We start from the raw sequence: 16,765 nt of genomic DNA on the forward strand, positions 1-16,765 counted from the left end.
TGTTGTTCGTATGCAGGTAATCTTAAACAGTGGAATATGTGGTGATCGTTGACTTACGTTCTATGGACAAAAATGGGAGTGGCACAAGTTAAGATCCCATGTTTGTTTGTTTTTTCACTCGTTTTTGATGTTAGACCTGGTACAAAGTGGCCATTCCGTTTCGAACGAGAGAACTTGAAGATCTTTCTCAAAATTCATTTATTGGATTATTGGTCATTCTGTCCTGTGATGTGCAGTCCACGCAATTCGACCGCTGACGCATACATACTCTTGATTCTGTCCCAGGTACTCTACATATTATCTTTATGTAAATGCAAAAGCTGTGCAATTAGAAACACAAATCGTTTCTGTCTTTAGGCATGCCATATAGTTTCCTATGTAGATTAAAGAGCTCCCATAAAAGAAGGTATCTTTTCTTTAAAACTACGCTGGCACAAAGGAAGCCGCTGTACAAGCAAGATGCAAATCCACACGACGTGACATCCTGGCCGGTGAAGTATAATCCTTGAAAAATGTAATGAAAGGTTACTTTCTTATCAACAAAGACTTAATGCTCGTGCGAATGTTGCAAGCGATATAACTTACCTTCAATACCGGACTCGGGTCGCAATAGTGCAGTTTGTTCCTCCCCAAAACGAGTAATGTCGTGTTCCATGTTGTACGTGCCCCCTTGTTTAGTAACTAAAAAGTGCTCAATGGTAACTGCGCTACCAACACTAACGTAGTCTATGGCATTCTTTACGAAAAAAAAGTTAATGTTGTAACAAATAGCAAAAAGAGTTTTGTACCTTCAACTTGGGAAAGAGAGTAGTCACTTCATCGACGATATGTTGTCCGATAGTATTTTTCGTAGTATTGTAATCATCGCCTCGTTTTTTTGTCGGTAGCCCGGACCATTGAGAAAACCAAGAATATGGGGCACAAGTTAAAACCGATAACGTACTACGATCTGCAAGATATGAAACACTATCAATGTGTGTATCTTCGAGAAAGAATCGTTTTCTCCGCACTACCTGGATAGCGATCTTTCCAAGACGGATCTTTGGCAGCCGAAGATGAAAGGAAAAGAGCTGGATAAGGTTTTTCCAGCGCGTCTGGAAGAGTTGATTCAAAAATTTGGTTCACCATTTCCTTTGCAAACATATAGTCTTTGAAATTTGATATGATCACAGTGTAAGAGATTTACTAAAATTGGAAATTGCTGACGTACTTCCAGATCGGAACCGGCATGCGCCCAAATATTCTGCGCAGTGAGACCTAACTCTTCGGGTGTGCCCCGAAGTCCAAGGAAGACGCTGAGGTTCCCACACGATGGCCTGATAGTCTTCATTAATGGCCAGGCAGGTGACTTTTCGGCGACCCTTTCCGGTAGAAGATCCAGCAAAGTGTTGTGCATACCTGCAACAGAGAGCAATCACAGGTCACAAAAAAACTTGCAGCTGTTGAAAAGATGCGTTGCAGCTGTTGAAAACATGCTTGGTGGTTCTCAATACCTGCATCCGAAATGACAATGGGGGCATGGATATCAACCATTGAGTTTTCTTTGTTGCCGACTCGTACACCTACTACTTTGCCTCCTTCTGTCAGAATCTGGGAAACGTTAGCCTTCATTAGAACTCGACCACCTGATCGCTCAATGACCGGCACAATTCGATATGGCATTTCGGAAGCTCCACCGATTGGGTAACACGATCCTATCAAAGAAACATTTCTACAATTACATTTTGTTTTTGTTTTTTTGGGGGAATAATTAATTTAAGCAGTCGAAAACCGTATTCGCAGCAATGGATGTGAAGTAAAGCCATCATGGGGAGGCTAATGCGACTGGGAGGTACGAGAAATCCGTTTGATGAATAGGATAACAGATACCGCAAGTCTTTGTTCTTTACGTGGCTCTGGAATAAGAGGAAGAAGGTAAAATATCAAGTAAAATGAATTATTTCGCATTACCGCTTTTTAATTCGGAAACAAATCATTATAGGCATTCTGGAAATGCTGTTAGATTACCTCGACGGTCTCTTTTACTGAACATTTGCTCAAGGCAAAGAAGTCGCTCAGCAAACGTGGCAGACCAAAGAACCGGAGTACGTTAATGAACCAGAGGGGTAATAATTTGAACGAGAAAAAAGACATAGATCCTTGAGGGCTGTACGCCCGTTTAAGCAAACGGAAGTATTCTTTGATTCCTTGGGCTTCTTCAGGAAATTGCTTAATCAGCTGGTTTTCAAAGGCATCAGGACCTGAAGTAATGGTGTATTCGCGCTGGGACGGGGACATGGCGTCCATTATTAAACGCTCCACATTGGTATCTATAAAAGAAACATCAGGGGAATATTCCTGAATGGAAACAAGTTATCGATCAAACTTTGATCGCGTTACCAAATTTAGCAAACTTGATCTGCCCATCACTGATTTGTTCCAGCAAAGTTCGAGTGAGTGTTGGGCGGATGAAATTGCCGACGTAGTGTATTCCGACATCGAATTCGTAGCCATATTCCCTAAAGGTATGGCATGCTCCACCACACTTGTAATGCTTTTCAAGAACGAGAACTTTCAGGCCAGCTTTGCTGAGTAGCGCAGCGGTGGACAGTCCTGATCGAAATACAAAATAGCGTTTATTAATGACTAACAATACAACACTCAAAGCTGGCGGATGAAACTAACAAATAGTTGGATCCTCTAACCTCCGATTCCAGAACCAATGACAATAGCGTCCCATTTCTTTTCGTTGGCCAGTTTCTTGGTGAAAGCTTTAAAAAAAAAAATAGGAGCATATGTGATGTACTGTTCACACCTTTTTGATTGAAGAAATAAAATTAGGTACAACTTTTGTAACTGCACCTCTCTTCATGGTTTCATCGCGTTTGGCATGGTCAGTTACCAACGGCGTTAGAGGAGTTCTTGAGTCTTCTGCGAACGGAGACTTCCATTTGTCCGTTTCATTTTTGCCAAAAAGTTTTTTGAAGCAATATGCAAAGATAACGGCTAGGATAATTCCTGTTTGAAGGCGCACTTCGAGAAGCTTTCCTAATGTATGAAATAACATGCTGTAGCAAGCCAAAACGGCACTCTTTTAAGGCATGGATCAAAATGGCACTTGTAGCTCGGATGGAGTAAACGAAACAAATGAAAATGGCTTCTTTGTTGTTGGGTTGTTATAACTGAAGCTAATGGCGAAGAAAGACGAGCGCCCTTCTCTCTTCAAACTCGTTTTGAGACAGAAAAAATTCTAGCTCCGGGAAGTAGCGCGATTTCTATTCACATGATGCTCGGTTAAGGCCAACTTTCAAAAACAATGACGACATCATCAAAGATGAAGAGAAAAAAAAACTTGTTTTGTTTTGATCCGTTTTGTAAAAAAATTATTTTGAGCAGACAGTCGTGCAAATTAATTCATGCAGCCATCAATATTCACGTGATTCTTATCCCTGTTAAATGCAATTTTTTTTCCACAAAAAGTGGTATTTAAGAGTTTAAGGGCTAACCCCCATGACCGTTGATATTGTCTGTCATTATACGGCATTCATGACGTATTCGTTACTAAGCTCTTCTAAGGGAGGAATTTTTGAAACTTGAGTTTGGGCAGCGTGGAGATGAAGCTCAATTACTTGGAAAGCCTTAAAGGAAACCTGGAAACAAAATTTGATGGCTTTTAATGTAAAAAAATACAAACAATTTTTAACAACAGCATTGCGACTTAATATCACAGCGTTATATATTGTTGTTGTTTCTTTTTAATAGGAGATTAGCGTTTCAAAAAAATAAAATCCTGCAAAACCTATAGTAAGAAGGATCTGGTAATAAATTTCACCCCCGTCCTTTTCCAGCTTTTCAACCTTTTTTTTACGTCTAGTTACAAACCCTTCCTTTTTGTACTTATAGTGACGTGCGTTTTTCCGTTTCCATGGGCGTTTTTCTTTAGAACGAAAGGCAAAGCAGGCGTAGTTTGATCTCTGCAACGAGATCGAGAGGTGCAGTGCGTACGCCGGTTAGCATAGACAGTTAAAATACAAGTGAAGCTTCGACTTAAGTTCTGTGAACGAGACTGAGAGTGACACAATGTAAGGCCCCATGTATGATATTTTTTCGGAATTGTTACGGAAATAGCACCTCATGTAGTAGCACCTCATGTTCAACGGTAGGTTCTCACAATTCTTATCAGCCCAATCCTATTTAACCATACACATATATGTTTCAACCATACAAATATGTTCAGATATTACTAAGCTAGCCACCAAATTTTACCTATCTTTTCCCTGTGCACTAAACTATCCTTAAATGCGCACATACTCTTGACCCTGTCGCAGGTATTCTGCAAATAACGTTACGCTCACTGCTGAATCTGTACCAAGTGCAGTGCTTCATGTCCATACATTTAGTAGCCAATTGTAACCATAATCCTTCCACAGCATACATAGCTTCAAATAAGGAATAGCTTGAAAGTATTTTATTAGCTCAACAGCAATATTCAATACATGAAAATTGCAAAGGCTGTGCAATTAAAAACACAAATCGTTTCTGTCTTTAGGTATGCCATATAGTTTCCTATGTAAATTAAAGAGTTCCCATGAAAGAAGGTATCTTTTCTTCAAAACTACGCTGGCACAGAGGAAGCCGCTGTACAAACAAGATGCTAATCCACACGACGTCACATCCTGGCCAGTGAAGTACAATCCTTGAAAAATTGAATGAACCATGACTTTATTGATAAACAAGACTAAATGCTCATGCAGATGTTGCAAGGGAAGTACCTTCAATGCCGGATTCGGGTCGCAATAGCGCAGCTTGTTCCGCCCCAAAACGAGTAATGTCGTGTTCCATGTTGTACGTGCCCCCTTGTTTAGTGACTAAGAAGTGCTCAATGGTAACCGGGGTACCGACGCTAACGTAATCTATGGCATTCTTTCGTTTTAAAAAATTAATAGTAATTTGTTGTTGTTACAAATAGCCGAAGAGTTTTGTACCTTTAACTTTGGAAAGAGAGTAGTCACTTGATCGATGATATGTTGTCCGAGTGCATTTTTCGTAATACTGTAATCATCGCCTCGCTTTTTTGTCAGTAGCCCGGACCACTGAGAAAATCAAGAATATGGGGCAAACGCTAAGACCGATAACGTGCTACGATCTGCATGACATGAAATACTACGGGTTTGTTTAGAGAACGAATCATATTATCGCAATACCTGGATAGCGATTTTTCCACGACGGATCTTTGGCCGCCGAGGACGAAAGGAAAAGAGCTGGATAAGGTTTTTCCAGTGTTTCCTGAAGAGTTGTCATCATTACTCTGTTCATTGTTTCCTTAAAAAAAAAGCCGAGTCCTTGAAATTGTATACCCTCACTACATATCGGAGCTACGAAAAAAAGAAAAATGCTTACGTACTTCCATGTCCGAGCCCGCGTGGACCCAAATATTTTGCGCAGTGAGACCTAATTCTTCAGCTGTGCCTCGGAGCCCGATAAAGATGCTTATGTTCCCATACGATGGTCTGATGGTCTTTATTAGTGGCCAGGCAGGCGACTTTTCGCCGACCTTTTCCGGAAGGAGATCCAGCAAAGTGTTGTGCATACCTGTGACAGAGAAACAACAGTTGGGCGTAACTTCGATCAGCTTTTTGGTTCAATTTTGGGGTTTCAGATACCTGCATCCGAAATGACAATGGGAGCGTGAATATCAATCATCGATGTTTCTTTGTTGCCAACTCGTACACCTATTACTTTGCCTCCTTCCGTCAGGATCTGAGAAACGTTAGCCTTCATTAGAACTCGACCACCTGATCGCTCAATGACCGGAACAATACGATATGGCATCTCCGAAGCTCCACCGATTGGGTAACAAGACCCTATAAAAAAGTATCTTTTTTTAGTTGAAATGTTTTCAGTAAACAATATTTGCAACAGGGTACCATATTCGCAGCAGTGGACGTGAAGCAGAGCCATCATGGGTAGGCCAACGCGGCTAGGTGGGACGAGAAATCCGCCAGTGGAGTAGGATAATAAAAACTGCAAGTCTTTATTCTTTGTCAAAGTCTATTACGACACAAAAATAGGTCTAAATTTTACTTAGTTGAAGTATTTGTTATTGGCCTGGATTGCTAGTCCAGTCATTTTGTTTTCCCAATAGATAATTATTGGCTTCCAAAATGCTGTTGTAGAATTACCTCGGCGGTTTCTTTAACTGAGCGTTCACCCAAGGCATAGAAATCGCTCAAGAGACATGGCAGCCCAAAGAACTGGAGAACATTATTGAACCAGAGTGGTAATAATTTGACTGCAAACCAAGTCATAGTTCCTCGAGGGTTATATGCCCGTTTAAGTAAACGAAAGAACTCTTTTATTCCTTGAGCTTCATCAGGAAATTGCTTAATCAGTTGATTTTCGAAGGCATCGGGACCTGAAGAAATAGTGTGTTCTCGCTGCAATGGGGACATGGCGTCCATTATTACACGCTCTACGTTGTTGTCTGAACAGAGACATTAAGGGAGAATTTCTGAATAGGAAACAGGTTACAGATCAAACGTTGATTGCGTTACCAAATTTAGCAAACTTGATCTGTCCATCACTGATTTGTTCCAGCAAAGTTCTAACGAGTGTAGGGCGAACAAAATTGCCGACGTAGTGTATTCCGACATCGAATTCGTAACCATTGTCCTTAAAAGTATGGCAAGCACCTCCGCACTTGTAATGCTTTTCAAGAACAAGAACTTTCATGCCAGCTTTGCTGAGGAGCGCTGCGGTGCATAATCCTATTAAACGTACAGGAAAGCGTTTACTTAACGTATAACCGTAAATCGCTCATGATTAACAGTTATTATTAAGTGGAAACATGAATACGTAACTAAATAACACTAAAGTTCCGTCTTACCTCCGATTCCTGAACCTACTACAATGGCATCCCATTTCTTTTCGTTAGCAAGTTTCTTGGTGAATGCTATAAAACGAAATAAAGGCACACCGTGTTGCGCTTTTAACACCTTTTTCTGGAAGAAATGAAATTAGGAATGTAACTTTCGGAACTGTACCTTTTTTCATGGTTTCATCGCGTTTGGCATGGTCAGTAATCAATGGAGTTAAGGGAGTTCTTGAATCTTCTGCGAACGGAGACTTCCATTTGCGTGCTGTATTTGTTCTGAAAAGGAATTTTTTGATGCAATATCCAATGAAAACCGCTGGTATGATTCCTATTTGAATTCGTTCGTCTAAAAACTTCTTCGTTTCAAATAACATGCTTTTTCAAGCCAATGCTACAGTTTTTGCAGGTGTGTACAAATAGGACTTAAAGCCAGGACGGACTAAAGAAAACAAATGAGAAATCGTTGGCGAATAATTTTCCCGAAACCTTGTGGAGAGAAAGCTAAGTGCCCTTCTCTTTTCGATCTAGTTTGCAAATGAAGAAATTTGCAGTCCATTTGAAGTGACACATTTTCCAACTACGTGTCTAGTTTTTGTTCAACTTTCAAAATCGCTGGCAGTAATCTTAATAAAAGGAAAAGCAACTGTTGCATTGGCATTGTACGTAAAATGGACACATTTAATGGTGCCGCACCGGTACCGAACTACCTGGTGTGATATACTGTAGTGGATTGATGATACCCAAAATATTTATGCCCAAATATAGGCTAAAACGCTAAAATACACACAGCAAACGGTTGCGTTCTGTACGGATTTATGCTCTGGATTCGCACGCATGCCTAGATCTTCTGTTTAGTGTAGTTGCTTGCACATCGAGCTGGTTTTCAGGTGCCCAATCAACTTCTTCCTTGCCAACCGGTTTCTGATAATCTGCTTTTCACCAGGTCATTTACCGTACGAATTCCATGCGTGTATGAGTTCTCTGGCTTCGGCATTTTAGCACAGTTCCATCAAGCTTTAATAGTTCTCAAAGATTTGTGATTCGTTTGACATATATTTCCTATCACGGTGTCTACATTGTTTGTTATACCTACTAAATGAAGGGTTCGCTAATGAAACCATCCCATTGAACATTTTTTTCCAAAATATTCGTTTTGGGTGGGAGGGGTACAGTAAAGGATTTCCTCCCCGTCCGTTTCCTTTATTCCGCGCTTTCTACGTCAAGGTGATAACCCTTTCCCTTATGTGTTCATATTTTGGTGTACGTCTTGCCATTCTAGCACGTGTCGTCATTTAGGGGCAAAATGTATTAGCGAACTAGTTTACGCCCAGCAACGAGATAGAGAGGTGCATTTTGTACGTAGGTGATTACAGAGAGTGATATGTTTGGTGATCGTCGACATTCCCTCTTCGTGTTATCTCCATCAACACTTCTAGTTTCTCGCAATTCTCACGGAAAGTAGCAGTGAACAACATTTTATACGTAGGTTCTTACTCTATCAGTGTTATATCCTTCTTTTTCGGTCAAATAGAAAGACAGAGGCAAAAGAAAGTTAGATTTTGTGTGTGTGTGTGTGTGACTACCCTTTATTTATTCATAAAGTTTGCGTACTTTATTAGCCCTGTCCCAGCTAGCCTGAACAGTAGGTAACTCTCTTCATATGTGTTTTCTTCATTCTGTGTTTCATGTCTATACATCTAATATGTGTGTATAGTTAGAATTCGTTCTATGTCGTCTTCATTGAAGCCCAAAGTCACTAGTTCCAAACTGTTATGTACTAGTTTTATGTAATTGGTAAAGCAAGGAGAGAGCGCATGTGAGCTGGATGAGTGAATTGAAATAAGACATTTTCGGTTTTCTTCGGTTTTCGTCATGCGAGTTTAATTGCAAGTGGAATAGTTTGAAAACGTTTTGTTATCTAAAAAAATCGTTTAATAGCAAGAATAAGGCAAAGCTAAAGCGTTAGAAAAACAAATCGTTTCTGCCTTTAGGCAGGCCATATAGTTTTCTATGTAGATTAAAGAGTTCCCATACAAGACGATATCTTTTTTTCAAAATTATGCTGCCACAGAGGAAGCCGCTGAACAGGCAAGCTGCAAATCCACATGATGTCACATCCTGACCGGTGAAGTATAATCCTGTACAATTTCAAAAAATCCCATGTTATCGAAAATAATGACTCAACGTTAAGGGAGGTATCAAGTGAACAAAGTGTAGCTACCTTCAATGCCGGATTCGGGGCGCAAAAGGGCCGATTGCTCTGGCCCAAAACGAGTCAGGTCGTGTTCCATGTTGTATAGACCCCCTTCTCTGGTACTTAGGTAGTGCTCAGCCGTAAGAGGAGTACCGACACTGACGTAGTCTATAGCATCCTTTAAAAAACAATAAAATAATGTTTCCATTTGTAACGAAAGCAGAATTATTACTATACCTTTAGCTTAGGGTAGAGAGTAGTCACTTGATCCATAATATTTTGTTCAATACTCTTTTTCAAAGCATCGTAGTCATCACCTCTCTTTTTTGTCGGTCGTCCCGACCAATTTGAGAACCAAGAATAATAGACGCTCGATAAAATTGATATTGTAGTACGATCTACAAGACAAGAAACACGGTGAATTTGTTTTACTGAACAAATCAATTTGTCCATATTACCTGGGTAACGACTTTTCCATGACGGATCTTTGGCAGCAGAAGATGAAAGGAAAAAAGACGGAATAGGGTTTGATATCATTTGTTCACAGGTCTTATTTATGTTTTCTGCAATTAATTTCTGAGGGGCAAAATGTGATTTTTTAAAATCACACATAGTCACGACGTAAGAGTATTAGCAAAAATGGGGGCTGCATACGTACTTCTAGATCGGAGGTCCTGTAAATCCAAACATTCTGCGCAGTGAGGCCCAATTCTTCCGGTGTGCCACGGAGTCCTACAAAAATATTTAAGTTACCGTATGTTGGTCCGATAATCTTCATTAGTGGCCAGGCAGGCGATTTTTTAGCGGCATTTTCCGGAAGAAGACCCAGCAAAGTATTGTGCATACCTATAGGGGAACAAAGTAACAATGGAATTGTGCCTTCAGCGAACTTCTGGTTGAACTTCAAAGCTTCCCATACCTGCATCCGAAATGACAATGGGAGCGTAGACATCAACCATCGATCTTTCTTTATTGCCGACCCGTACACCTATTACTTTGCCTCGTTCCGTCAGGATCTGGGAAACGTTAGCCTTCATTAGAACTCGACCACCTGATCGCTCAATGACCGGTATAATACGAAATGGCATCTCTGAAGCTCCACCAATTGGATAGCACGATCCTGAAGGCAAAACGTTTTTTTAACGCCGTATTTAAGGAAGTTTTTTTAACAATCAGATACCATATTCGCAACAATGAACGTGAAGCAAAGCCATCATGGATAGAGAAACGCGATTAGGAGGTACGAGAAATCCATTCGATGGGTAGGATAACAGGAACTTCAAGTCTTTGTTCTTTACGCAGCTCTGTAGTGACAAAAAGAAGGTAAAATATTTAATTAAATTAAGCTTTTGTTTTTGGCGTGGATTGCAGTCCTACAGCTTTTCTTGTTCCAATACCTTATTCTAGACGCAATTGAAATTTTTCATAAATTACCTCGACCGTTCCGTATACCGAGCGCTCACCCAATGTATAAAAGTCACTCAATAGACGCGGTAGACGGAAGAATTGGAGTACATTAACGAACCAGAGTGGCAATAATTTGACTGCAAACCAAGCCATTGGTCCTGGAGGGTTGTATGCCCGTTTAAGCAAACGGAAGTATTCTTTGATTCCTTGGGCTTCGTCAGGAAATTGCTCAATCAGCTGGTTTTCGAAGGCATCGGGACCTGAAGTAATGGTGTATTCGCGCTGGGACGGGGACATGGCGTCCATTATTAAACGCTCCACATTGGTATCTATAAAAGAAACATTAAGAGAACATTCTTGAATAGAAACAAGTTATCGACCGAACTTTGATCGCGTTACCAAATTTAGCAAACTTGATCTGCCCATCACTGATTTGTTCCAGCAAAGTTCGAGTGAGTGTTGGGCGGATGAAATTGCCGACGTAGTGTATTCCGACGTCGAATTCGTAGCCATTTTCCCTAAAGGTATGGCATGCTCCACCACACTTGTAATGCTTTTCAAGAACGAGAACTTTCAGGCCAGCTTTGCTGAGTAGCGCAGCGGTGGATAATCCTGTTGGGCATACAATTTTAAAACACCACAAAATTACTAAAAGCTGACAGATAAAAGTAAAAAGAAAGTTCATCTGACCTCCGATTCCTGAACCAATCACAATAGCGTCCCATTTCTTTTCGTTGGCAAGTTTTTTGGTGAAAGCTTTAAAAAAACAAAAACAGAAGCACCGTGATGTACTGTTAGCATCTTTTTGGTAAAGATATAAAATTAGAAATACAACTTTTGTAACTGTACCTCTTTTCATGGTTTCATCGCGTTTGGCATGGTCAGTTACCAACGGCGTTAGAGGAGTTCTTGAGTCTTCTGCGAACGGAGACTTCCATTTGCCCGTTCCATTTTTGAAAAAAATTTTTTTGAAGCAATATGCAAAGAAAACGGCTAGGATAATTCCTATTTGAATTCGCCCTTCGAGAAGCTTTCCTAATGTATCAAATAACATGCTTTAAGAAGCCAAAACGGCACTCTTTTAAGGGATGGGTCAAAATGAGCACTTGCACCTCAAATGGAGGACGAATAGCAAATGAAAATGCCTCCTTCGTTGTTGGGCTGTTAATAAGTAAAGATAATGGCAAAGAAAGACGAGCGCCCTTCTCCTTTCAATCTCGTTTTTAGACGAAAAAATGCACATCTGGGAAGTAGCGCGATTTCCCAACACGTGGCTTGATTAAAGCAAACTTTCAAAAGAACTGCCATGAAAAATAGAGAGAAAAACGAAACTTGTTTTATTGTAATCAATTTTTAAAAAATATTATTGGTGCAGGGAGTCGAGGAAACTGGTTCAAGTAGTCTTCATTACGCTTGCAACTCTGGTCTCTATCACAGGAAAAAAAGCGGATTTTCCGGAAGCTGTAGAGGTCACGAGTTTAACGACATTCGTTCATTATAGTAGATATTGTTTTGTTTACTATGCGGTTTTTAAGGCGTATCGATTATTTAAGCACTAACTATGGAGGCAGTTTTAGAAATTAGAGTTTGGGCGTAGAGATGAAGTTCTGATACGAAGAAAGCCTGAAAGGAAATGGGAAGACAAACTTGTTGGCTTTGAATCTCGAAAACAATTCCTAACAACTGTAGTACATAGTCTACAGACTTAAGCTATCATGGCATCATACAATGTTAGCTGAATCTTTGAAAGGGGAGGTAACATTTAAAAAATTCAAAGCAATCCAAGTGTAGGGTAGGAAGGGTCCGATAAAGGATTTCTACCCCGTCCTTTTCTAGGGTTACGTTTTTCCGTTTCCATGGGCGTTATTATTTAGAACCATCGGCGAAGCGGACGCAGTTTACTTTAGGCAACGAGATGGAGAGGTGCAGTTCGTACACAGGTGATTATGGAATGTGAAATATTTAGGGAATCGTCGACTTTTACCCTGGGTGTGATCTACTTCAAGTTCTTCGCGATTCTTGTTACAGATGCCAATCTACAGCATTTCAACGGTAGGTGCTTCCTTAATCGATTCTCGTCTTTAAAGCCAAATAGAAATAAAGGAAACGAAAGAAAGTTAGGTTTTCGGTTAGTTCAACGTCCGCCAGTAAGATTGTCCTTTATGGAATCACCCAGTTTACGTGCCTTAAAGGCCTTGTCCACTGTAGCCTAAACGAAATGTAACTTTCTCTGCTTATGTGTTCTCTGCATTCGGGTTTTCCTGTCTATACATCTACTACGTGTCTATAACTAGAATTCGTTTGATATCGTCTGGATTGTTTCCAACAGCTTTTGGTGAAAACTATAACGAACCGATTTTACATAATTATTAAGACAGGACATAGCCAGAGGAGCGAGTGAACGAATTCGAGCACGGAACTTTCAGTTTCCAAAGATAGCCATAATCTTTTAAAGGGGTGGTTGGTTCAAAAACTTCGTAAGTGAAGAGTCGAATCGTAATTATATTCTACGTGCAAGTGACGTCGAATGCGGTGAATCGGTAGAATTGGAGTGAACCAGCAAATAGCTTCAAAACCTTTTATTATTGCCGGAAAAAAATCGCTGAATACCCAAAATTTTACAAAACTTGAGCGTTATAAAAACAAGTCGTTTATGTCTTTAGGCATGCCATATAGTTTCCTATGTAGATTAAAGAGTTCCCATGAAAGAAGGTATCTTTTCTTCAAAACTACGCTGGCACAGAGGAAGCCGCTGTACAAGCAAGATGCAAATCCGCATGATGTCACATCCTGACCGGTGAAGTACAATCCTTGTACAATTCAATGAAACAAAACGTTATTGAGAACAAAAACTTAATGCTCTTGCAGATGTCGCAAGGGATATACCTTCAATGCCGGATTCAGGTCGCAATAGCGCAGCTTGTTCTGCCCCAAAACGATTGATGTCGTGTTCCATGTTGTATGTGCCTCCTTGTTTAGTAACTAAGTAGTGCTCCATGGTAACCGGGCTACCGACACTAACGTAGTCTATGGCATTCTTTCGTTTAAAAAATAATAAGTTACTGTTGTTACAAATAGCAAAGAGAGTTTTTTACCTTCAACTTGGGAAAGAGAGTAGTCACTTGATCAACGATATGTTGTCCGAGAGCATTTTTCGTAGTATTGTAATCATCGCCTCGCTTTTTTGTCGGTAGCCCGGACCATTGAGAAAACCAAGTATATGGGGCAAACGCTAAAACCGATAACGTACTACGATCTGCAAGATATGAAACCCTATCAATGTGTCTTCGAAAAAAGAAATGGTTTTCTCAGCAATACCTGGATAGCGATCTTTCCAAGAAGGATCTTTGGCAGCTGAAGATGAAAGGAAAAGAGATGGATAAGGTTTTTCCAGTGCGTCTGGAAGAGTTGTTTTGAATATTCGAGTCATTACTTCCTTAAAAAAAAATAGATTCCTTACAATCGATAAGCTCACAACATAAGAGATCTACAATAATAGGAAATTGTTGACGCACTTCCAGATCGGAGCCGGCGTGTGCCCAAATATTCTGCGCAGTGAGCCCTAATTTCTCTGGTGTACCTCGGAGCCCTATGAAGACACTTACGTTCCCATACGATGGCCTGATAGTCTTCATTAATGGCCAGGCAGGTGACGTTTTTGCCACCCTCTCCGGAAGAAGGTCCAGCAGAGTATTGTGCATACCTGTGGCAGAAAGCAACGTTTGATTGTGTCTCCTACCAACTTTTGATTCAATTTTGTGGTTTCAGATACCTGCATCCGAAATAACAATGGGGGCGTAAATATCAACCATTGAGTTTTCCCTGTTGTCGACTCGTACACCTACTACTTTGCCTCCTTCAGTCAGGATCTGGGAAACGTTAGCCTTCATTAGAACTCGACCACCTGATCGCTCAATGACTGGCATAATTCGATATGGCATCTCTGAAGCTCCGCCAACTGGGTAGCACGATCCTGTCAATGAAAAATGTCTACAATTATATTTTATTTTTTTACAAAAAACTATTTTTAGCAGCCCAAAACCGAATTCGCATAAATGGATGTGAAGCATAGCTATCATGGGGACGCTAACGCGACTGGGAGGTACGAAAAGTACGTTTGCTTGATAGGATAACAGATACCGTAAGTCTTCGTTCTTTACGTGACTCTGTTATGATATGATACGAAAAAGTAAAATTTTAGTGAAATGAATCATTTTGCATGAAGGCTTTTAAATTTTGAAACAAATCGTTATAGGCAAGCTGGAGTTTTTCTTAACTTACTTCGATGATCTCTTTTAGAGAGCGTTTGTTCAGTCCATAGAAATCGCTCAGCAAACGTGGCAGACCAAAGAACTGGAGTAAATTATTGAACCAGAGTGGTAATAATTTGACTGCAGAAAACGACATAGATGCTTGAGGTTGGTATCCTCTTTTAAGCAAACGGAAGTATTCTTTGATCCCTTGGGCTTCGTCAGGAAATTGCTTAATCAGTTGGTTTTCGAAAGCATCGGGACCGGAAGAAATGTTGTATTCTCGCTGCGACGGTGACATGGCGTCTACTATCAAGCGGTCTACGTTGGTATCTATAAAAGAAACAAAGGGATATTCCCTAAACTGGAAACAGATTAGCCTATAGACTTAACATGGATCTTGTTACCTAATTCAGCAAACTTGATCTTCCCATCGCTGATTTGTTCCAGTAAAGTTCGAATGAGTGTTGGGCGGATGAAATTGCCGACATAGTGTATTCCAACATCGAATTCGTAACCGTTTTCCATAAAGGTATGGCAAGCACCTCCGCACTTGTAATGCTTTTCAAGAACGAGAACTTTCATGCCAGCTTTGCTGAGTAGCGCTGCGGCGGACAAACCTGTTCAGAATGAAAAAAGGCGTTTACTTATGACTAACAACAAAATACTCTAAGTTGATGACAGATGAAAGTTAAAGGTAATTTGACCCTCTGACCTCCGATTCCTGAACCAATAACGATAGCGTCCCATTTCTTTTCGTTGGCCAGTTTCTTGGTGAAAGCTTTAAAAAAAGAAAATAGGAGAATGTGATGTACTGGTCACACCTTTTTGATTGAAGACATCAAATTATAAATACAACTTTTGTAACTGTACCTTTTTTCATGGTTTCATCGCGTTTGGCATGGTCAGTTATCAACGACGTTAGAGGAGTTCTTGAGTCTTCTGCGAACGGAGACTTCCATTTGCTCGTTTCGTTTTTGGGAAAAAGTTTTTTGATGCAATATGCAAAGAAAACGGCTAGGATAATTCCTATTTGAATTCGCACTTCGAGAAGCTTTCCTAATGTATAAAATAACATGTTTTAGCAAGCCAAAGCGGCAATCTTTTAAGGGATGGATCGCAATGCCACTTGTAGCTCGAACGGACGAAATAAAGCAAATGAAAACGCCAACTTTGTTGTTGGGTTGTTTATAACTAAAGCTAATGGCAAAGAAAGACAACTTCCCTTCTCTTTTCAATCTCGTTTTTAGACGAAGAAAATTCTAGCCCTAAGAAGTAGTGCGATTTCCCAACACGAAATGCTCGGTAAAAGCCAACTTTCAAAATAACTGACGACTACATCAAAAACGGAGAGAAAACAAAACTTGTTTTATTGTAATCCATTTTGGTGAATTATTATTGTTGCAGGGGGTCGTGTAAAATGGTGCAAGCAGTTTTCATTATGCTTGCAACTGTTGTCTGTATCAATGGAAAAAAAGCGGTTGTTGTCCGGAAACGGTAGAGGTCTCGAGTTTAAGTATCCTCTTCCATGACGGTAGATGTTATTTTGCTATTATACGGTTTTTAAGGCGTATCGCTTATTTAAGCGGTAGCAGTGGAGGCAGTGTTAGAAATTAGAATTTGAGATAAGAGGTTGTATATCGAAAACAATTATTATTAACTGTAGCACGTAGTCTACGTACCCTATACTATCGTGGTGTCATGCAGTATTTGCTGAATCTTTTAAAAGCGAGGTTAACATTGAACAAAATTCCCAAACAAATTTTCCCACATCCTAGTGTACGGTAGGAAGGGTCCAGTAAAAGATTTCCTACCCTTCCTTTTCCTTCTTTTCAAGCTTTTTTTACGTCTAGTTGCAAACCCTTCCCCTTTGTACTTAGGGTTACGTTTTTCCGTTTCGATGGGCGTTATTATTTGGAACAAAAAGCCTAAGCGGACGTAGTTTACTTTAGGCAACGAGATCGAGAGGTGCAGTTCGTACACAGGTGACGTATTTGATGTGACAATTGTATGTGACATATTTGGTGATCGTTAGTGGATCGTCGACTTTCATCCTGGGTG

The 16,765-nt window shown here is 40.3% G+C and overlaps 4 protein-coding genes across 6 annotated transcripts in view; 1 reads left to right on the top strand and 3 right to left on the bottom strand.

Annotated features, from left to right (window-relative positions):
- Positions 1 to 16,765, top strand: part of LOC130690870 (trypsin-1-like) — a 66,472-nt gene that overhangs the window by 2,013 nt on the left and 47,694 nt on the right. The window lies entirely within an intron of this gene.
- On the bottom strand, positions 182 to 11,573 carry LOC130690855 (all-trans-retinol 13,14-reductase-like). 3 transcript variants are annotated; one of them, XM_059495989.1, is made up of 11 exons: positions 11,304 to 11,570; positions 2,685 to 2,750; positions 2,380 to 2,592; positions 2,008 to 2,309; positions 1,772 to 1,895; positions 1,494 to 1,694; positions 1,211 to 1,398; positions 1,014 to 1,131; positions 789 to 949; positions 586 to 736; positions 182 to 504 (listed from the first exon to the last, which is right to left on the bottom strand). In XM_059495989.1, exons 1-11 carry the CDS (start codon positions 11,506 to 11,508, stop codon positions 329 to 331), a joined length of 1,905 nt encoding a protein of 634 aa, XP_059351972.1. In that variant the 5' UTR covers positions 11,509 to 11,570; the 3' UTR covers positions 182 to 328. The 3 variants fall into 3 exon arrangements, with proteins under 3 accessions (XP_059351972.1, XP_057369705.1, XP_057369707.1); XM_057513722.2 differs by lacking the exon at positions 11,304 to 11,570 and adding an exon at positions 2,842 to 3,126; XM_057513724.2 differs by lacking the exons at positions 182 to 504; positions 586 to 736; positions 789 to 949; ... (5 more) ...; positions 2,380 to 2,592; positions 2,685 to 2,750 and adding exons at positions 8,769 to 8,991; positions 9,075 to 9,225; positions 9,285 to 9,445; ... (5 more) ...; positions 10,854 to 11,066; positions 11,145 to 11,210 and having other exon boundaries at positions 11,304 to 11,573.
- Positions 4,433 to 7,278, bottom strand: LOC130690856 (all-trans-retinol 13,14-reductase-like). The gene is given in 11 exon segments (XM_057513723.1): positions 4,433 to 4,675; positions 4,752 to 4,902; positions 4,965 to 5,125; positions 5,184 to 5,301; positions 5,384 to 5,571; positions 5,643 to 5,843; positions 5,907 to 6,030; positions 6,162 to 6,463; positions 6,534 to 6,746; positions 6,866 to 6,931; positions 7,023 to 7,278. Coding segments are annotated over 11 exon segments (1,905 nt in total). The 5' UTR covers positions 7,228 to 7,278; the 3' UTR covers positions 4,433 to 4,499.
- LOC130690854 (all-trans-retinol 13,14-reductase-like) lies at positions 13,019 to 15,866 on the bottom strand. The gene is made up of 11 exons (XM_057513721.2): positions 15,578 to 15,866; positions 15,420 to 15,485; positions 15,112 to 15,324; positions 14,736 to 15,037; positions 14,497 to 14,620; positions 14,227 to 14,427; positions 13,970 to 14,157; positions 13,773 to 13,890; positions 13,550 to 13,710; positions 13,341 to 13,491; positions 13,019 to 13,264 (listed from the first exon to the last, which is right to left on the bottom strand). Exons 1-11 carry the CDS (start codon positions 15,780 to 15,782, stop codon positions 13,089 to 13,091), a joined length of 1,905 nt encoding a protein of 634 aa, XP_057369704.1. The 5' UTR covers positions 15,783 to 15,866; the 3' UTR covers positions 13,019 to 13,088.

Source organism: Daphnia carinata, chromosome 1 (genome assembly GCF_022539665.2).
Source record: "Daphnia carinata strain CSIRO-1 chromosome 1, CSIRO_AGI_Dcar_HiC_V3, whole genome shotgun sequence".
NCBI lineage: Eukaryota > Metazoa > Arthropoda > Branchiopoda > Diplostraca > Daphniidae > Daphnia > Daphnia carinata.